This window comes from Macrobrachium rosenbergii, chromosome 21 (genome assembly GCF_040412425.1).
Source record: "Macrobrachium rosenbergii isolate ZJJX-2024 chromosome 21, ASM4041242v1, whole genome shotgun sequence".
NCBI classification, from domain to species: Eukaryota; Metazoa; Arthropoda; class Malacostraca; order Decapoda; family Palaemonidae; genus Macrobrachium; species Macrobrachium rosenbergii.
Genome location: NC_089761.1, coordinates 34,156,679 through 34,171,772, shown reverse-complemented (window position 1 = coordinate 34,171,772; position 15,094 = coordinate 34,156,679). Strand labels below are relative to the sequence as shown.

The following is a 15,094-nucleotide window of genomic DNA, read 5'->3' as shown; positions in this document are numbered from 1 at the left end:
AGGCCCCAGGGACGACTTCCGGTCCCCTCCTCCTCCTGTTGCAGGCCTAGGGGTGGGAGGGAAGGAGCGGGTGGGAGAGGGACATTTTAATTTTAATTTTTTTCATTTTTGTGTTATTGTTTTATTGTGGGTTTTGACTTAAAGTTTGGTGTTATTGTTATTATTATTATTATTATTGGCAAATGGAAATGGTGTTGCATTCCAGTTCAATGTTAAACGATATTTGTAGCTTAGAATTCGTGAATATATAAAAGCCATTTGTGTACAACTGACAAAAATTAATATCATATATATATACAGTATATATATATATATATATTGCATTCATAAATGAGAATTAATATTTTTTGTTATTTTCAGGTCTGGAGAAGGTTTCTTGTGTGTCTTCTCAATCACAGAAGACGACTCATTCCAAGCAACACAAGAATTCAGGTAATATCTCTCTCTCTCTCTCTCTCTCTCTCTCTCTCTCTCTCTCTCTCTCTCTGTGTATTTTTGTGTATGTGTTGCTAGCCTTTGCAGTGCTGTGTACTGCATGAAAAAATCCTTGTTGTTTAATATCTCTCTCTCTCTCTCTCTCTCTCTCTCTCTCGTTTCTTGCATTTCTGCTGCACTAATGTCTGTACCTTAAACATGCACACTTTTGTGAGTGTGATTAAGACACAAAGTGTCATTGTGTTTTTAAGTCTAACGTCTGCATGATACTGGAATATACTGGCCATTGAGCACCATATGAATAATTCATGAACTCTTCCAGTCCTCATCATTATGGAAACGACATTGTCATGAATAACAGGCACGTCTGGAAGTGCCTTGATTTTATCCAATAGGTTTGAGTAGAAGTCCCGTTTCCCGAGACCTTTATTATAAGCCCCCATTGTCTTCCAGGGAACAAATACTACGCGTGAAGAACGACGAACACATTCCATTCCTACTGGTTGGAAACAAGGCAGATCTTACAGACAGGAGGAAGGTGAGCGAAGAAGAAGGCAAGAACAGAGCCGCGCAGTGGGGTGTGCCTTACGTAGAGACCTCTGCAAAGACTCGAGCGAATGTCGACAAGGTGAGAGAGAGGCGCATGGCTGGTTCTGCGTTTTGCTTCCAGGTCTCTTGAGTTGCTCCTTCTTCGTAGGGGGCTTAGTGCCTTCGTTGCACCTCGCACGGTGCCCTGCAGGCATTACTGAAGGTTCTTGGCAGCCTCCCTTCCATGGCTCCTATAGCTGCTGCTGCAACCTCTTCCATTCCTTTTTGCTGTACCCCTGTTCATATGCTCTTTCTTCCATCTTACTTTCCTAACCCTCTCCTAACAATTGATTCATAGTGTAACTGTGGGGTATTCCTCCTGTTACACTTTTCAAAACTTGTCGCTGTCAATTTCCGTTTCAGCGCTGAATGGCCTCACCATAGGTCCTAGCGCTTGGCCTTTGGCGTAAATTCTATATTCTGTTCTAACCTCATTGCTCCTTGATATCTCTGATACTTTTCTTTATAAGCTACATCACTTACAGGTTTATGGTTACAGGGAAGGCTAGAATCCTTTGTTGTGTAGGATTTAAAAAATATTTTTTAAAGAAATGATTAGTTGTAACGCACGTTGTTCATACCTTTGCTCCAAAATCCTTGGGACATCACTTGCATATAACCAATGCGAATGGTGCTGTGTATGAGGTTAGATAGGTTGTGTGCTTGCAGAGCCATGACAGGTACTTTTATGATATCTTTTGAAGTATGCACACAGTCAAGTATTCCACTTACATTATTATGTGTAGGTATGGTGGATGGATGGTTTTCAACTTCTATAGGCCTTCTGAGTTTTACCTTGCATGGGAAATGGTTGCTGTACCATCTAAATGTTGGTAGATATTTGGTCAGTCCATCAGTCATAGCCTGCTGTGGGCATTAATTACATATTGCTATGGATTACCTGTTGTCTTTTTGGCATGCATGTTACCAGCGTCGAAAACATCTCCTTTGGTCAGCTGAATTGTGTGGAAGACCCATGCATCAGTTGGAAGTTGATCTAAATTCACCAAATGCTGTCAATCGTCTCAGTTACTTTGTTCTTTCGGCTATGTTAAGGTTAATGATTGTCGTGTGACGAGAGACTCGGGGACAAAGACCTGTAGGAGGAAATCCTTTGTTTTTTTTTTTTTTTTTTTGCAGGACAGCATACCATTGTTTTCCTTTGAAATTCGTGTGCTTGATCTGTTGTCTTGATAAGGTATAATTATCACGATGGTATTCTTTTGTTTTCAAGTGTTGACGAAATGACAACATTTATGCTCCCATTGGTTCATTATTTGATTACTTTTGTTTTATAGGTATATATGTGCACAAGAGTTCAGATGAGCTTATAGTAGATTTTGGTTCCATGGTTGTAGTGAGGTACAAAGCTTCAGTGACCAAATTGTAAAATATAAAGCTTGTAGGATCAGTTGATATTTGCAAGTTTGCAGCTATGTAGAAGCTTACAAGACTAGGTGGGTGTCACCTCAGTAATTGCAGAATATACTTTAAGAACCAGGCTGGTATTAGCTCCAAATTTAAGGCTTAAAACCTTTAATTTCTAGAAGATTAAAATTTCTTGTTGAGAATTGATTCTGAGGATTTATGAATCATGCAGATGCTAGCTTTGTGTATGGAAGATATGACTTCAAGGTTAAGCTAAAAGTTGCCTTGTTAGGAATGAATGCATATCACCATAGGGAGCAAGTTGGACGTTGTTTCTCTTGGTCTGTGATATGTTCCCCATTTTAAATTCCCATGAGCTTCTGTTACATAAACTTTTTAAAGAAGTCAGCTGTAGTGAGATGATAACTGTGGGGGACTTTAAAAACTAGTCCTCCAAATCCAGTGTCTATTTTTTAATTAGAGATTTTCATTAGACATAGGTTTTAGAAAGCATAAATTTAACAAAAAAGATCAGGGCCAATGTTGCAAATGTGCTTGCAGAGTGCCAAAATCATTGATTGCATAAGATAATATGCCTTGCTTGATAAAGGATAGTTTTGCATAATAAGCTTTCTGACGTAAAACCGTCAGCATTGTGCATGTTTAATATCATGGCGTCCTTAAATTCTTCTTGAGTAAATTTCTAAAATTGTCGGTGTAATGAAGCCGGGTACAACAGAGCTTACGTTTCTCAAGGTTAGTTCTTTTGTGTGCTTTGCTGAGCAGCCAGTTTCATTTATGAGTACTTTCTCAGCTAACCTTGACGGTACTCTTGATTTACATGACTGTTCTATATTATTTGATTTTGTTATGTATGGCTGGCAAAGTACATTCACTGTTATTTTTTCAAAACCTAACAGACTCTCTGCTTTCTATAATGGTTCTTATAAACATCCAAAACAAGCTAGCAAGTTTTATTGCTGACATGCCCCAGTCACAGCACAAAGTTCGCGTAAAAGCTTTATCTCTGTACTGCTATATTTTTGCACCTTTTATTGTTTAAAGGCATTTCACTGTTGGCCGTGCTTTCTATGTCCTCCCACAAGTACTACGTTAGCGAAACATAAAGCAGCCTGTTTTCTGCCTTCTGACTTTTCCTGAAGCGTATATTATGGTAATTCGGATAACTCCAGACCTTTCTCGTCTTTTCTGGTTTCGTACAGTAATACAGTGTAGGTAATGTAGTGTATCTTATTTCCATTTGATTTTTTTTTTTAACATGTTACCTCCTCTCATTGTTTGTTAGTAACTGTTTCCTTTTGTGTTGCTGGATACTTGTACTCTATATTTGGACCAAATGTTTCTTTGAAACTTGATTACAGTACATATATTATAATGGTGACTTAAGAAATTCCTAATTTTGTGTTATACTTGGTTTGTCTACATAATGTGTAATGTACACTTTTTCAATTTTTGTAGATTTTATTTCATCGCCTACAGTTTTATGTAGGTTAAATGGGTTTGATCACAGAATTTTTTAGAATGCCTCTTGTCATTAAATAGTCACACAGTAAGTTTGGGTATGAATTAAACAGGTAATTGGAATACACTGTGTTCAACCTTGGAGGGTCTTTCTAGAATATTGATAATATTCATAGCAGTTATAAAATTATTTGTCAAGGGCTTAAAAAATTTAATGCTTTTGAGGCCAAAGAAGGGTTATTAGAAAGTAATTCCACCACACTACAGGCTCATTTTTAAAGTTCTAGTTCAAGCCAGAGCCAATTTTTCCTAAATGAGGGACAGAAAACAGAGCAGTAAAACATCAGCATTGGAAAGCTAGGGGTTTTGGGATTGAAAATTGCAGAGAATGACCAGAAATGAGAAAAATGAAAGTACAATTTCTGAAAAATGAAAGTACAATTTCTGATACAGTGGGCTGTCATGGCAAAGAACTTGCCACATTGGAGGTGCCTAGTTCAGTACATTTTTTTCTACGTCTCTTGTAAGTTTACCAGGCCAGTCCATTGGTTGAACTGATGCATTGTATATACATTATTTGTAAAAGAAACTATGATATTTAGTTTTCAACCAGCAATGGTATGAAGTTTACGAAACAAGTCCCAGAAAGGATTTTTGTCAGCATCATGAGTTTTTAGTTTAATGAACCATTCTACTTAAAATATTGAAGTTTATTCAGTAAGATCTAGATCGCATGATTATTACGAACCAACCCTTCAGAGTTAAGACTTGCAAGAGCGACTTAAGAATTACAACTTGGTGGTCAGGACAGACTGTTTATTTACTATTAATAATGATGATAGTATTGCATTGCCGTCCTCATGAAACATGCATAAATTTGTGTCGCATGGCCAATAAAGGCATCAGAATAATGTGTGATGATGACTTGAGTATGTTTGCATGTAAAGATAAAAGGAATGTACTCATTATAAAGGAAGGCGAATGACAACAGTTGTTTGCTTTTATGTCCAGCTTTTTTAGGAAGATGAATTAATTACCGTATAGTAATTTTGAATCACATCATTAAAGTCAGACTTTAAAACAACTGTGAAATTTAGTGTTGCTGTTTTTTGCACATACTTCAGAAGAATTTGGTTGGCTGTTTCTATGGGGCTGGAGAAATGCACTGTGGATGTAGAATCACTTTTACGTCTGTTAGGTTGCTTTAGGACGCAAATTCATGTACCACAGCATTGAGGAATTAGCTACTTTTGTATAGGTGAGATGTAGAATCATTCTCTAGGTATATGGCAAGATCTCTGCATATGCTGAAATGAAAAAAAACAAAGATGTCCAATTTGAAATGAAAGAGAAATATGTTGATTAAGGGCCTGGTGTGTAAAAAATATAGTTTGCGTGCTGCATGTTGCAGTGCAACACAAAATGAAAATAACTGAAGTATCTGGTAGCAGAGCATAGTGGCAAACTATTATGGCAGAAGGAAGGCAGGAAAAAATTAAAGTTTCCCCTTTTTGAGTGTATAAAATTTAAACCATAAAAGCAAACCACTTACAGTCAGTTAAAAATCCAACTGCTTATCAGCTTCCACCACTTGATATTCTGTTAAGATTCCCCAATACCTTTAGTGATTGCCCAACAGTTTTTGAAGTTTGCAAATATTTATCAATGAAAGCAAGGGACGAGAGAAGTAAACAATTACAGGACCAGTAATGTTTTTATAGTGCAATCAGATTAAGAATCAAAAGTTTCATTACTTTTGCTTGTTGCTATGTCTCTCAGTGTCTGTCTAAGTGAGTATTGCTTGAGAGAAGCATAGAAAGAGATATTCTTGCAGGAAAAAAATGTCTTTTAAGTTACCAAGTCAAGAGATTAGTCCCTTAGAGAATTCTTTTATTAAAAGTTGGAAATGCTCATTAGATTTTAGAAATTGTGTAAGGGATCTGGAAAAAAATGTAAGTATGTAAATCTAATTTTGGTTCATTTTAGGTAGTATAACTAAGACCTTGCTCTGTAACAGAACGTCAAAGCCACTAGGATTATGAAATTATTAGGAGTTTGAAAGACGAAATAAGTACGATGGCTTAGTTATGAATTAGTAGAAGGGATAAGGTGGTTTAGAAGAATTTCTTGCTGCAAGATGTTGTCTGCATATACAAAGTTCACTTTTATTTTGAATGCAGCCTCTGGCTCTTCTTGGTAAGAATAACTGCTCCAGCTGACTGCAGGTTTAAGGTTTGACGCCTTTTTGGAAAAGGATGATGTTTTTAGATGTTTAATACATTTTCGGGTTATATTTTTCACCCATTCACATTGCCTGGGATCTGATACCTATCTCTTGAGTACTGTGCAATGTCATTTCATCTCCATATTTTTTCTCTACCCATCCACAACGAAAAAAAGCTTCATTCTCTTGATTTTCACTTATGAATTTAGATTTAATTTTATTCTAAGTGTAACCTTGAAGCAATTTTTTCACGTACGACAAAGTAAAAGGGCTGGAAAGATGAGAACAACGAACAGGACTTTTATATAAGGAGAGAGTATACTTGTTATTGTTCAGTGTAATGAAGCACTCAGCACCATACAGATGCTTCATATCACCCTTTAATTTCTCCTTTGGACTTTACTGAGCACAGTTTTGTGTGTTGCACTGTACATTGGACAGTGCACAGCCTGTACTTTTGTGTATGATCACTTGCGTGCGTCATGTTATCTTGATAATGGTAGTACAGTCACCATGCCATTATTAATTGGTTGTCACACCTGTTTGTTGCTTAATTATGTTGGTACACTTTTAATTTACATTCACTCTCGATCACTCTTTCAGCAATAGTAAATCTATCCGTTTATCAGTGTGTATTATATTTTGTGGATATTTATGTTTTCCTGTAAATAATACAAGTTGCTTCTTTTTACAGTTTGTTGCAGTTTTAGTTTCCTGTGTTTTTGTTTTCCAAATTCTGATCACTGTACTATGCAAAATGTGCGCCCCTTTGTGGCGGACAGAAGATTCAAAGTATTTCAGAAATTATCACTGGGTTATGGAGTGGTCACTCATTTGATCATTGTGGGAATTTATTGGGTAGCACTGTATAACAAAAAATACTAATTTTCATACTGTACATAGAGAAAATAATTGCTTTTAGATATAAGCTTTACTTTTGTAGTCAATTAAAAGATTTTGTCACTTGACTTTTTTGAACAGATGTCATCTCTAACAATGATTAGGCCATTTTTTAATTTTTTTATGTCAAAGTTGTATGTAGACTAATGGGGATTACTGTGGCTAACTTTCCATCTCCCCGCATTCAACAGGTATTCTATGATTTGATGCGAGAAATTCGTTCTCGTAAATTGGAAGACAATAAGAAGAACGCCAATGGCAAAGGCAAAGATCCCGGCAAGAGGAAAAAGCCCAAGTGCTGCATCCTTTAGGTCAGACGTCTCCTCTCGAACACAGCCTCCTGTCAGGCCGTTCACATTGCCACACTCTCGCCCTCTCCCTTACCTTTAGTACTCCCTCCTCCTCCTCCTAACAGTTTGCTGCTCATGTCCAATTGTCATGGAACTACTTCTCGACTCCTCCTCATGATCGTCATTTTGCCACCCGACCCCTCCCTCTTGCTTTGTTATTAGGTGCCTCTTTAGCTTAGTTTTATAGCAAAGATGATTTGCTAGATTTGGTATCTTGTTTTTGACCCTTAGTATGATTGTTTATTCAGTTTTTTCATGATTTCAGCAGGTTCTGGTTTTGTCCAGTGGCCTCCTTTTATTTAGATTTAGTATTAGTTCCCTACTGTCTAATGTTGTCAAGTATAAATGTTAATTATAATTGTTCCTTTTTGTTTCGAAATTAAATTTGACAAACTTTCTCATATTACCTAGATTTTGATTTGTAATGCCTCTAGTTCAGTGTATACTAGTGTTTAGAGCCATGTCTTATTGATATGTTTTGTACATTTATTCCATGACTTTCATTTCCTACTTTAATATTCATTACTCCAGTTCATTATACGCCTCATATCCTGTATTTCCTCTCCCGCAGCTCTTGCTTGATGAAGAGTTACTGAATCTTGCTTACTGGATAGACGGATGTGTCTGCCCTCTGTCTTTTCTTGTACAATGTTGCTATTTTTTATGAAGCTTACCAGCTTTAATCAGCCTAGTTTGAATTGTGCTGTATAGAAAAATAAATACAGCCCCCTAGAAGACATTCAAGATTTCTATCCAGTTGAGCAGAGCTTGCATAATGACTTTTGCCTTAATAGAACATGCAGTGATGTTTTGGCTTGATATGTGTTGCCTGCATAAACTGTGTTAAGGCAGTGGCCACACATGCTCATTGTCTGGCATCTTCTGGGATCTTTCTGCTAAAATGCATCACGTTTAGCCTTTATGAGTAGCATAAAGTGGCGCATGTTTGATATAAGGTGGTGCTGCACGAGAGTAATGTGACGACTTGAGTTGTCCACCAACATTGGCTTCCTGGTGCAAAGTTTGGCAGCATGATGCCAAAAGATACCAGAAAATGTGCTCATGTGACACCACTTTCACTCTTGGTCAAATCTTTTTCCATCCTTTGTCATTGCCCATCAAAAGTTCAAGCACTGCTTACTGTATCTTGCCATGTATATGTGAATAAGATCGTTTTTTTATACCATTGTGGATTTCATAGACAGTAAATAGTCTAGACATTAATCCCTAGTTTGTGTTGTCGAGTGTAAATCATTTGGATTAAAATAATGACTAGCATCATATTGCAGCATAAAGTACAAATTAACATAGCCATGAAAACTCATCTCATGAGGTTCTTCCTTTATAATGTGGAAGGAAAAATAATATAGTATTTTGCATGGAGACAGAATATAGTACTATACAGTTCTTATTAGTTAGTATCATATGTTTTGCAAATTTTTAGTAAAATTGGATTATTTTATTGGCATTTGTCATTTTGAGTAAAATACCAGTGTACTTGGTAAGGAACTACATTTGTTAGATTATTTTGTGACCATCTTCAGTAACGTGAAAGAGTAGCATTTTTTAGTTATTAGACTTTGTTGTAGTGTAGTTAAATACTAATGACAGAGAGGTTGAAAAGAGAACTCATTTTACATCTAACCCCCTAGATATGTTAAGTGTTGACTTAATCATTCTTATTCAAAGGACATAAGGTTTTCCTCAGTTGTTGGATGGACAAGTATGGTTCTCATGAGTTTCCCAGTCACTTTATTACAGAATATCCATTTTGTACTTCTGTACCATTAAAGCATTCTATGTCAAGTCCAGACATCTCTATTGTTGCTGTACAGCTGTAGTTTCATAGTGTCTTATAGGACTCAAGTTAGTATTAGGTGGGCTGTATTCATATTTGGTGAATATGCTCAGGTTTTGCTGTGATTCGGACAGTGTTCACAAGTCTGCCTTGCTTTCATTCTTCAATTCCTGTTGGATATTCATATTCTGTGTTTTTTTTTTTTAATGATGCAAAATGTGTTCTTCATTGCTGTCTGACAAGCTGCTTTTTTGCGTGATCAAGTGCAAAACCTCAGTGTTCATGTGTTGTTTCTTTAAAACTGTCCTTTGATTAGCTCCAAAAGCAGTTGATTGTAGCACATACATTTTTCTTCCAGAGAATTTTCCAACTTCCTCCTCAGTATTTATGAAAAGTTTATTTGTTGAGCTGATGTTTATATTTCAGGAGGGCAAAAATGTGAATTGAGTGTGAAAATACTGTCTCACTCTTGGGATTAGATTGAATGTAATTTTTTGTCATAAATTTTGATAATTGTGCACATTTCTTGCAAATTCCCTGTCGGTTCAGATTATGTAAGTTTTGTGTATGGAAGGAGTGAGAAAAGTAATTAAATTGCAGTACAGTATACAGAGTATTTTAATTTTCAGTCATTCCTGTTGTTGAAATCACTTAGTATGTGACACTGTTTTTTCTGAATTTCGATCATTGCACTTTGTATGGCATGATGCACATTTGATTTTCACCAGAGTAGGTATCTTTGCTTGCAGTCATTAGCATTTGTATTGTATATGATTCTGGAAGTCTTGAAGTATGCCAAAGCCTAATGATACCAAAGTCCCTGGTTTAAGTATGCCAGTTGAGGACATAAATAGCAGTGTCCAGTTTTCCTTAGGGATAATTTCACTTTAAAGTTTTGCTTCTTCTCATTGAGACGAGAATATTGTCATAAAATAAAGCATACATTTTATGCTTTTTGGTCTAATGTGACATTGAATTGGAGGTTAGAGTAGCCAAAAAGATTCAGTAGGTGTCACTTGCTATTTGTAGAGCCTAGTTATAACCACATCAGTTTGCTGTATGTGAAATAATCAGGTAGATGTCCACCAGGAATGGAGACCTGCGGAGGTAGTGTAGTTAAGTATGTCCAGTTGGCTTAGTTTTCCTGTCAGGGAGAGAGAGAGATTTGCCTTAGACATTAGTTCTTTGTTTAAGCTTCCAAAAGCTGCACATTAAATGTTTAGTTCGTTGAGTTTTTACGTACTTATTTATTTGTTATGTTGTTTTGCATGGCCTTAAGTATTGCGCATGATTTTTTCCCACAGTTTTTGCTTTTTGGTTTTGCATGATGCAATGAGTTTTTATTTAATCATTTTTTTTTTCTTTGCTTTCCAGGTACTGTATCATAAGAGTACTTTTGAAAAATGTATTTGTCAGCTATGTTAGTACTGTAAACATACATCACTGATGTGGTGTTCTGTTATGTCGTCAGTTCTTCATTTTTTATTCTTGATCAGATGTTTTTGGAGTTGCATAGTTTCAAGTCCTTTGAAAATACTTTAACAGACTATGAGTGACATTGTTTGAATGAAAAGTTAGGCCAAGTTAAGATTAATGTGGTTTGGCATTTTTAGAATATTATCTAGAATTGCAGAAAATAGACTTTGTCAATCTTAGAAAATGCTGTACTCTAGCTGAATGTATGGAAGATATTAAAAGTGTTTCGCAAATCTGAGTTTGTGATAGAACTCTGTTTCCCTTATGACTTCTGTTTTCATCCAGGTTGAGCATTGTATTTCTTGTATACCAGATACCTTTTCTTATAGCTGTGACACACACACACACACACACACACACACACACACACACACACACACACACACACACACACACACACACACACACACACACACACACACACACACACACACACACACACACACACACACACACACACACACACACACACACACACACACACACACACACACACTTACTTTAATTCTTGCCTAGGAAAGTTTTTGCCAGCATAATGTTATTCTCAGGGAAGTGAAAGCTACTTCTTAAATTGCAGCCTGAAAAGTTTTAGTTAAGTCTTGGGGATGTTATTACTGTTGAGACTTTGATTATTGATTAAACATTCATTGCTTGAATTTTATTTTAGTGTTTAACAGGGAAGGTGAAATAGGGGCTCTAATATTCCACTATAGTCATTCATAGGATTCACCAAAATTCTTGCGGTAACACTTCGTTATCTTGCCAGTTATGAAGAGGTGTTAGAAGAACCTATACAAGTTCTGCGGCTTGTGAAAAGTGTTATCAGTTAAGGCAGTGAACATGTTCAGAAGTATTTTTACAAGCCTACATTCACAAATTTAAGCCATTTCATTGTGACGAATTATTAGCCATCTCCTTCTGTGACTTCCACTATTCTTTATCTTTTTTAACATTATGTTACAAGTGATTTCAAACTGAGCTAGATATTAGTCAAGTTTCAAACCTAGGACTTCTGTTCATTTCTTGTACACTGTACATGATGTGATTTTTCAACCACTCTAACCCAGAAATGATCAGAAAACACTCATGGATAGATTAGAAATTGACTGTACATTATCACTGCATGTGCTTTTGTATGAAAACTTCATTTCAGTTAAGACAGGAGTTCACATAACCCTTATCAATACAGTATACAGTGTAGTGACTGTTCTCAACACTTATAAATGGTTGTTAAATACTCATGGATATTTCTTTTATAGTGGCACTTTTTGGCGGGATGCAGGATTCTTGTAATAAATGTCCCTTGTTGACAAGCAAGGCGTTGGCTGGCAGGTTTTTCAACGTTCAGATCCGTTACATATTTTCCTATAGAATTGTTTCGTTACTACATTTATAAAAGACACAAAATCAACATGCTTTATTTAAATTTATGTATGTTTACACTCTAGAAACCAGGCCCAGTTTTTCTTGCAACTTCTTAGTCATATTACATTAAACATCCAGTGGTTCCTATATTAGGCCAGCCAGGTTTTAGGGTCGCCCTTTGCCCATCAGATGGCCTTGTGATATACAATACATGGATTGTATTATAATGCACAGCAGAACAAAAGATGTCTTTGCTGGGCTGCAAATGATCTAATACCAGAAGTATATTGTTGGGCGCTTGAGTTTTATTTGATGGTATAAATGAAATAATCAGCCAAAGTGCAGAGAGAGCCAGTGAGACTAGTAGTTCTTATTTCTCAGTATTTGATGTTAGGAGGCAGACGGTATTCTAATCATTCTTATTTGTATTTTACATTTCCTTCAGTGTCACATTAGATACTGTATGTTAATACTGGAGATTGTTTGGGAAGCAATGTCTAGAACTTTTCGCCTTTTCAAATGTTAGAAAGTGCCACTATTATGGTGACAGGGAGTAGTTTTCATTTTCAGGATATTTAAGTATTTTCCATTTTTTTATTTACAAAATACACATCTAGCACTAAATACAAGTTGATTTGCAATTAACAATAACTAATTAATGGTTGTATATATTGCAGTCTATAAAAATATGTTAGAATAATTAGCTTGGTATTAGTGTACAGAAAATTATTAGTATATAAAAGATTTGTAGGAAAATTAGCAGGTAGAAGTAGTATGTTGGAAGTCAGTGTTAAGAAAAAAAAAGTGTGTTTGTATAATTAGGAAAAGTAATATTGTCATTTTAACCAAAGCCTTGTAGGTGTACAGCATGAAAAAAGTAAAACGTATATAGTGCTGTATTGCAGTCTCTTGCATGATGAAGGAATATGATTCATCATTAGAATTATTTTGTTTTTAGCAGTAAAACGTTTATATACTGTAGTGCTGTATTGCAGTCTCTTGCATGATGAAGGAATATAATTCATCATTAGAATTATTGTTTTGTTTTTAGCAGTAAAATATTTATATACTGCAGTGCTGTATTGCAGTCTCTTGCATGATGAAGGAATATGATTCATCATTAGAACTATTGTTTTGTTTTTAGCAGTAAAAGTAATGTTAACATTTCAGATGAGACAACTAATTCCCGTTTGAACATTTTCAGGCGTTCTACGACCTGGCACGTTTGATTTCAGCCAGCAAGCAGCAGTCAGATGGTCCTGCCGAAGACGAGAGCAAACCTACAAAGTGTTGCTGTATCTCATAAGTTACAGCAGTTGACTCTCGACATCACCAGGCTGACATGCTGTTTAGGTTACGAACTCTTAATGGCAGTTTGTTTTCCTTTTCACTCTCTTTGTGTAAAAAGTTGTGGGTATTTGTTTTGTTATGAAATTGTGGATAATCCTTCGAAGAAAATCTAGATTCACTGTATAATCATTCCTCTGATCTTTATCACTGAATTAATTTAACAAGTAAGTAGTTCAATCATCAGTTACAGAGATTAGACAAATGTCAAGTGGCTATTTTTGACAGTAGCTTGTTTGAATCATTACAGCTTTGTTGAAGTGTTTAGTACGATAAGATGAAAATCTGATGAAGCCTCGAGGTTTGTGATTGATCAATGAAATGCAAACAATTGAGAAGTAAAACTAAATTTTCCAACTGGGTGTTACATCATTTGGAAGGAATGCCCTCATGAGGAATAGACATTGGATGGAAGCTGATTAGCAGGTATGATTTTCCTTTCAAAATTCAGGAAAAAAATCTGGTACTGTATTAAAACTCATGTGCTTGGTCATTTGAATCCCCCCCCCAGGTAGTTAGCTTCATTATGGAAGCTGTTGTGAGATATTTCATACTGGAGCCATGTTATTTTTATATATTTACAGATTTTATCATAAGATGATGATGAAAATGGTAAATTTGCACAAATATTCCAGTTTTATAATTTTGCCTGATAGTATGCAAATCCCTTGCAAGCTTAGTGGTACAGTACTCCATCATTAACCCAAATGGAGTCGAATATCTTTCATGTCAAGTGTTAGCAAAGGAATGTATGGTAATTGGAATGATAATATCGCGAGTTTTGGAGTGGTTGTGTCATCTAGTCTGGTGGGAGGAGTAATTGTCTTCATTCCAAGAAAGCCGTCACTTGTAACAACATTTTTATCCTCTTTATTTCACCTTGAAAACATCTTGTTGGATTTTGACACAAGCTGAGCTTTAAATTTATTTCCAGTACTTTTGAATAATTTGAATATGTTTGGAACTCCCTTTAATGTTAAGTGTTAAGTTGGTAACAGTTTCCAGTGTTTGTAGCATTTAAGACTAGCTGACTGTCAGTTGGAAACCTTGAGAGTCTGGAGTGCGACTCAGGCACAAGGACAGAACGCCTGTACTTTGCAGTACAGTATTTTCAGATGAGTGCCAGTTCAGTCTCTCCTTAAATGATCATTAGTCCATTCCAGAAAATGAAGTTTAGCAGTGTTGGACATTATAAAGCTGCCTGTTAGTGATGTTGTCGAGGGTACTTATTTATATGCTTTCTTTACTTTTTATTTGTTTGTAAAATGTTATTACAGTTCTTACTCTACTGCACTTCCATCACCATGTAATTGTTTACCTGAGGAGAATTGGCTTCAGGAAAAGAGAATGGCCATCTGTCAAGACAAAATTGCCATAAAATGTCATTTATCACAAATTAGGTTAGAAATCTGTTGGGCCAGACCTTACAGTAGGCTAGCTTGAGAATTGTGTATGATAAGATCCTGTTTTTATATACTTTTAATGATAAGTGTATATCTGTAATTACTGAATTGGTCTGATGGGAGGCCACTTTGTACTGTCAGTATCAGTTAAGTGCTTAATATTGATGTAAGATAGCCTTAGTTATGTGCTTAGTTAAAAGATTTTATAGTCACATGGATGACAAAGTTTTCATTTTGTCATCATCACTCAAAGCCTCCATTGTAAAATATGAATTTTGATGTGTAAGGATACAATAATTATTATGACTGAAAATCACTGTTAGTGTTGCTTTGTCCCCCACTGAATGCAACTCGGTAC

The 15,094-nt window shown here is 35.9% G+C and overlaps 1 protein-coding gene across 2 annotated transcripts in view; it reads left to right on the top strand.

Moving 5' to 3' along the window:
* The window catches only part of Rala (Ras-like protein A), a 77,069-nt gene extending 62,017 nt beyond the window's left edge, over positions 1-15,052 (top strand). Inside the window, exons 5-8 of one of the 2 annotated variants that reach the window (XM_067123409.1) lie at positions 361-432; positions 889-1,063; positions 7,189-7,308; positions 13,191-15,052. In XM_067123409.1, the coding sequence (XP_066979510.1) occupies positions 361-432; positions 889-1,063; positions 7,189-7,308 (367 nt within the window). In that variant the 3' untranslated portion in view covers positions 13,191-15,052. The remainder of the gene's footprint in view (positions 1-360; positions 433-888; positions 1,064-7,188; positions 7,309-13,190) is intronic. The other variant, XM_067123410.1, reaches the window with a different exon arrangement.
* The last annotated feature ends 42 nt before the right edge of the window (positions 15,053-15,094 follow it).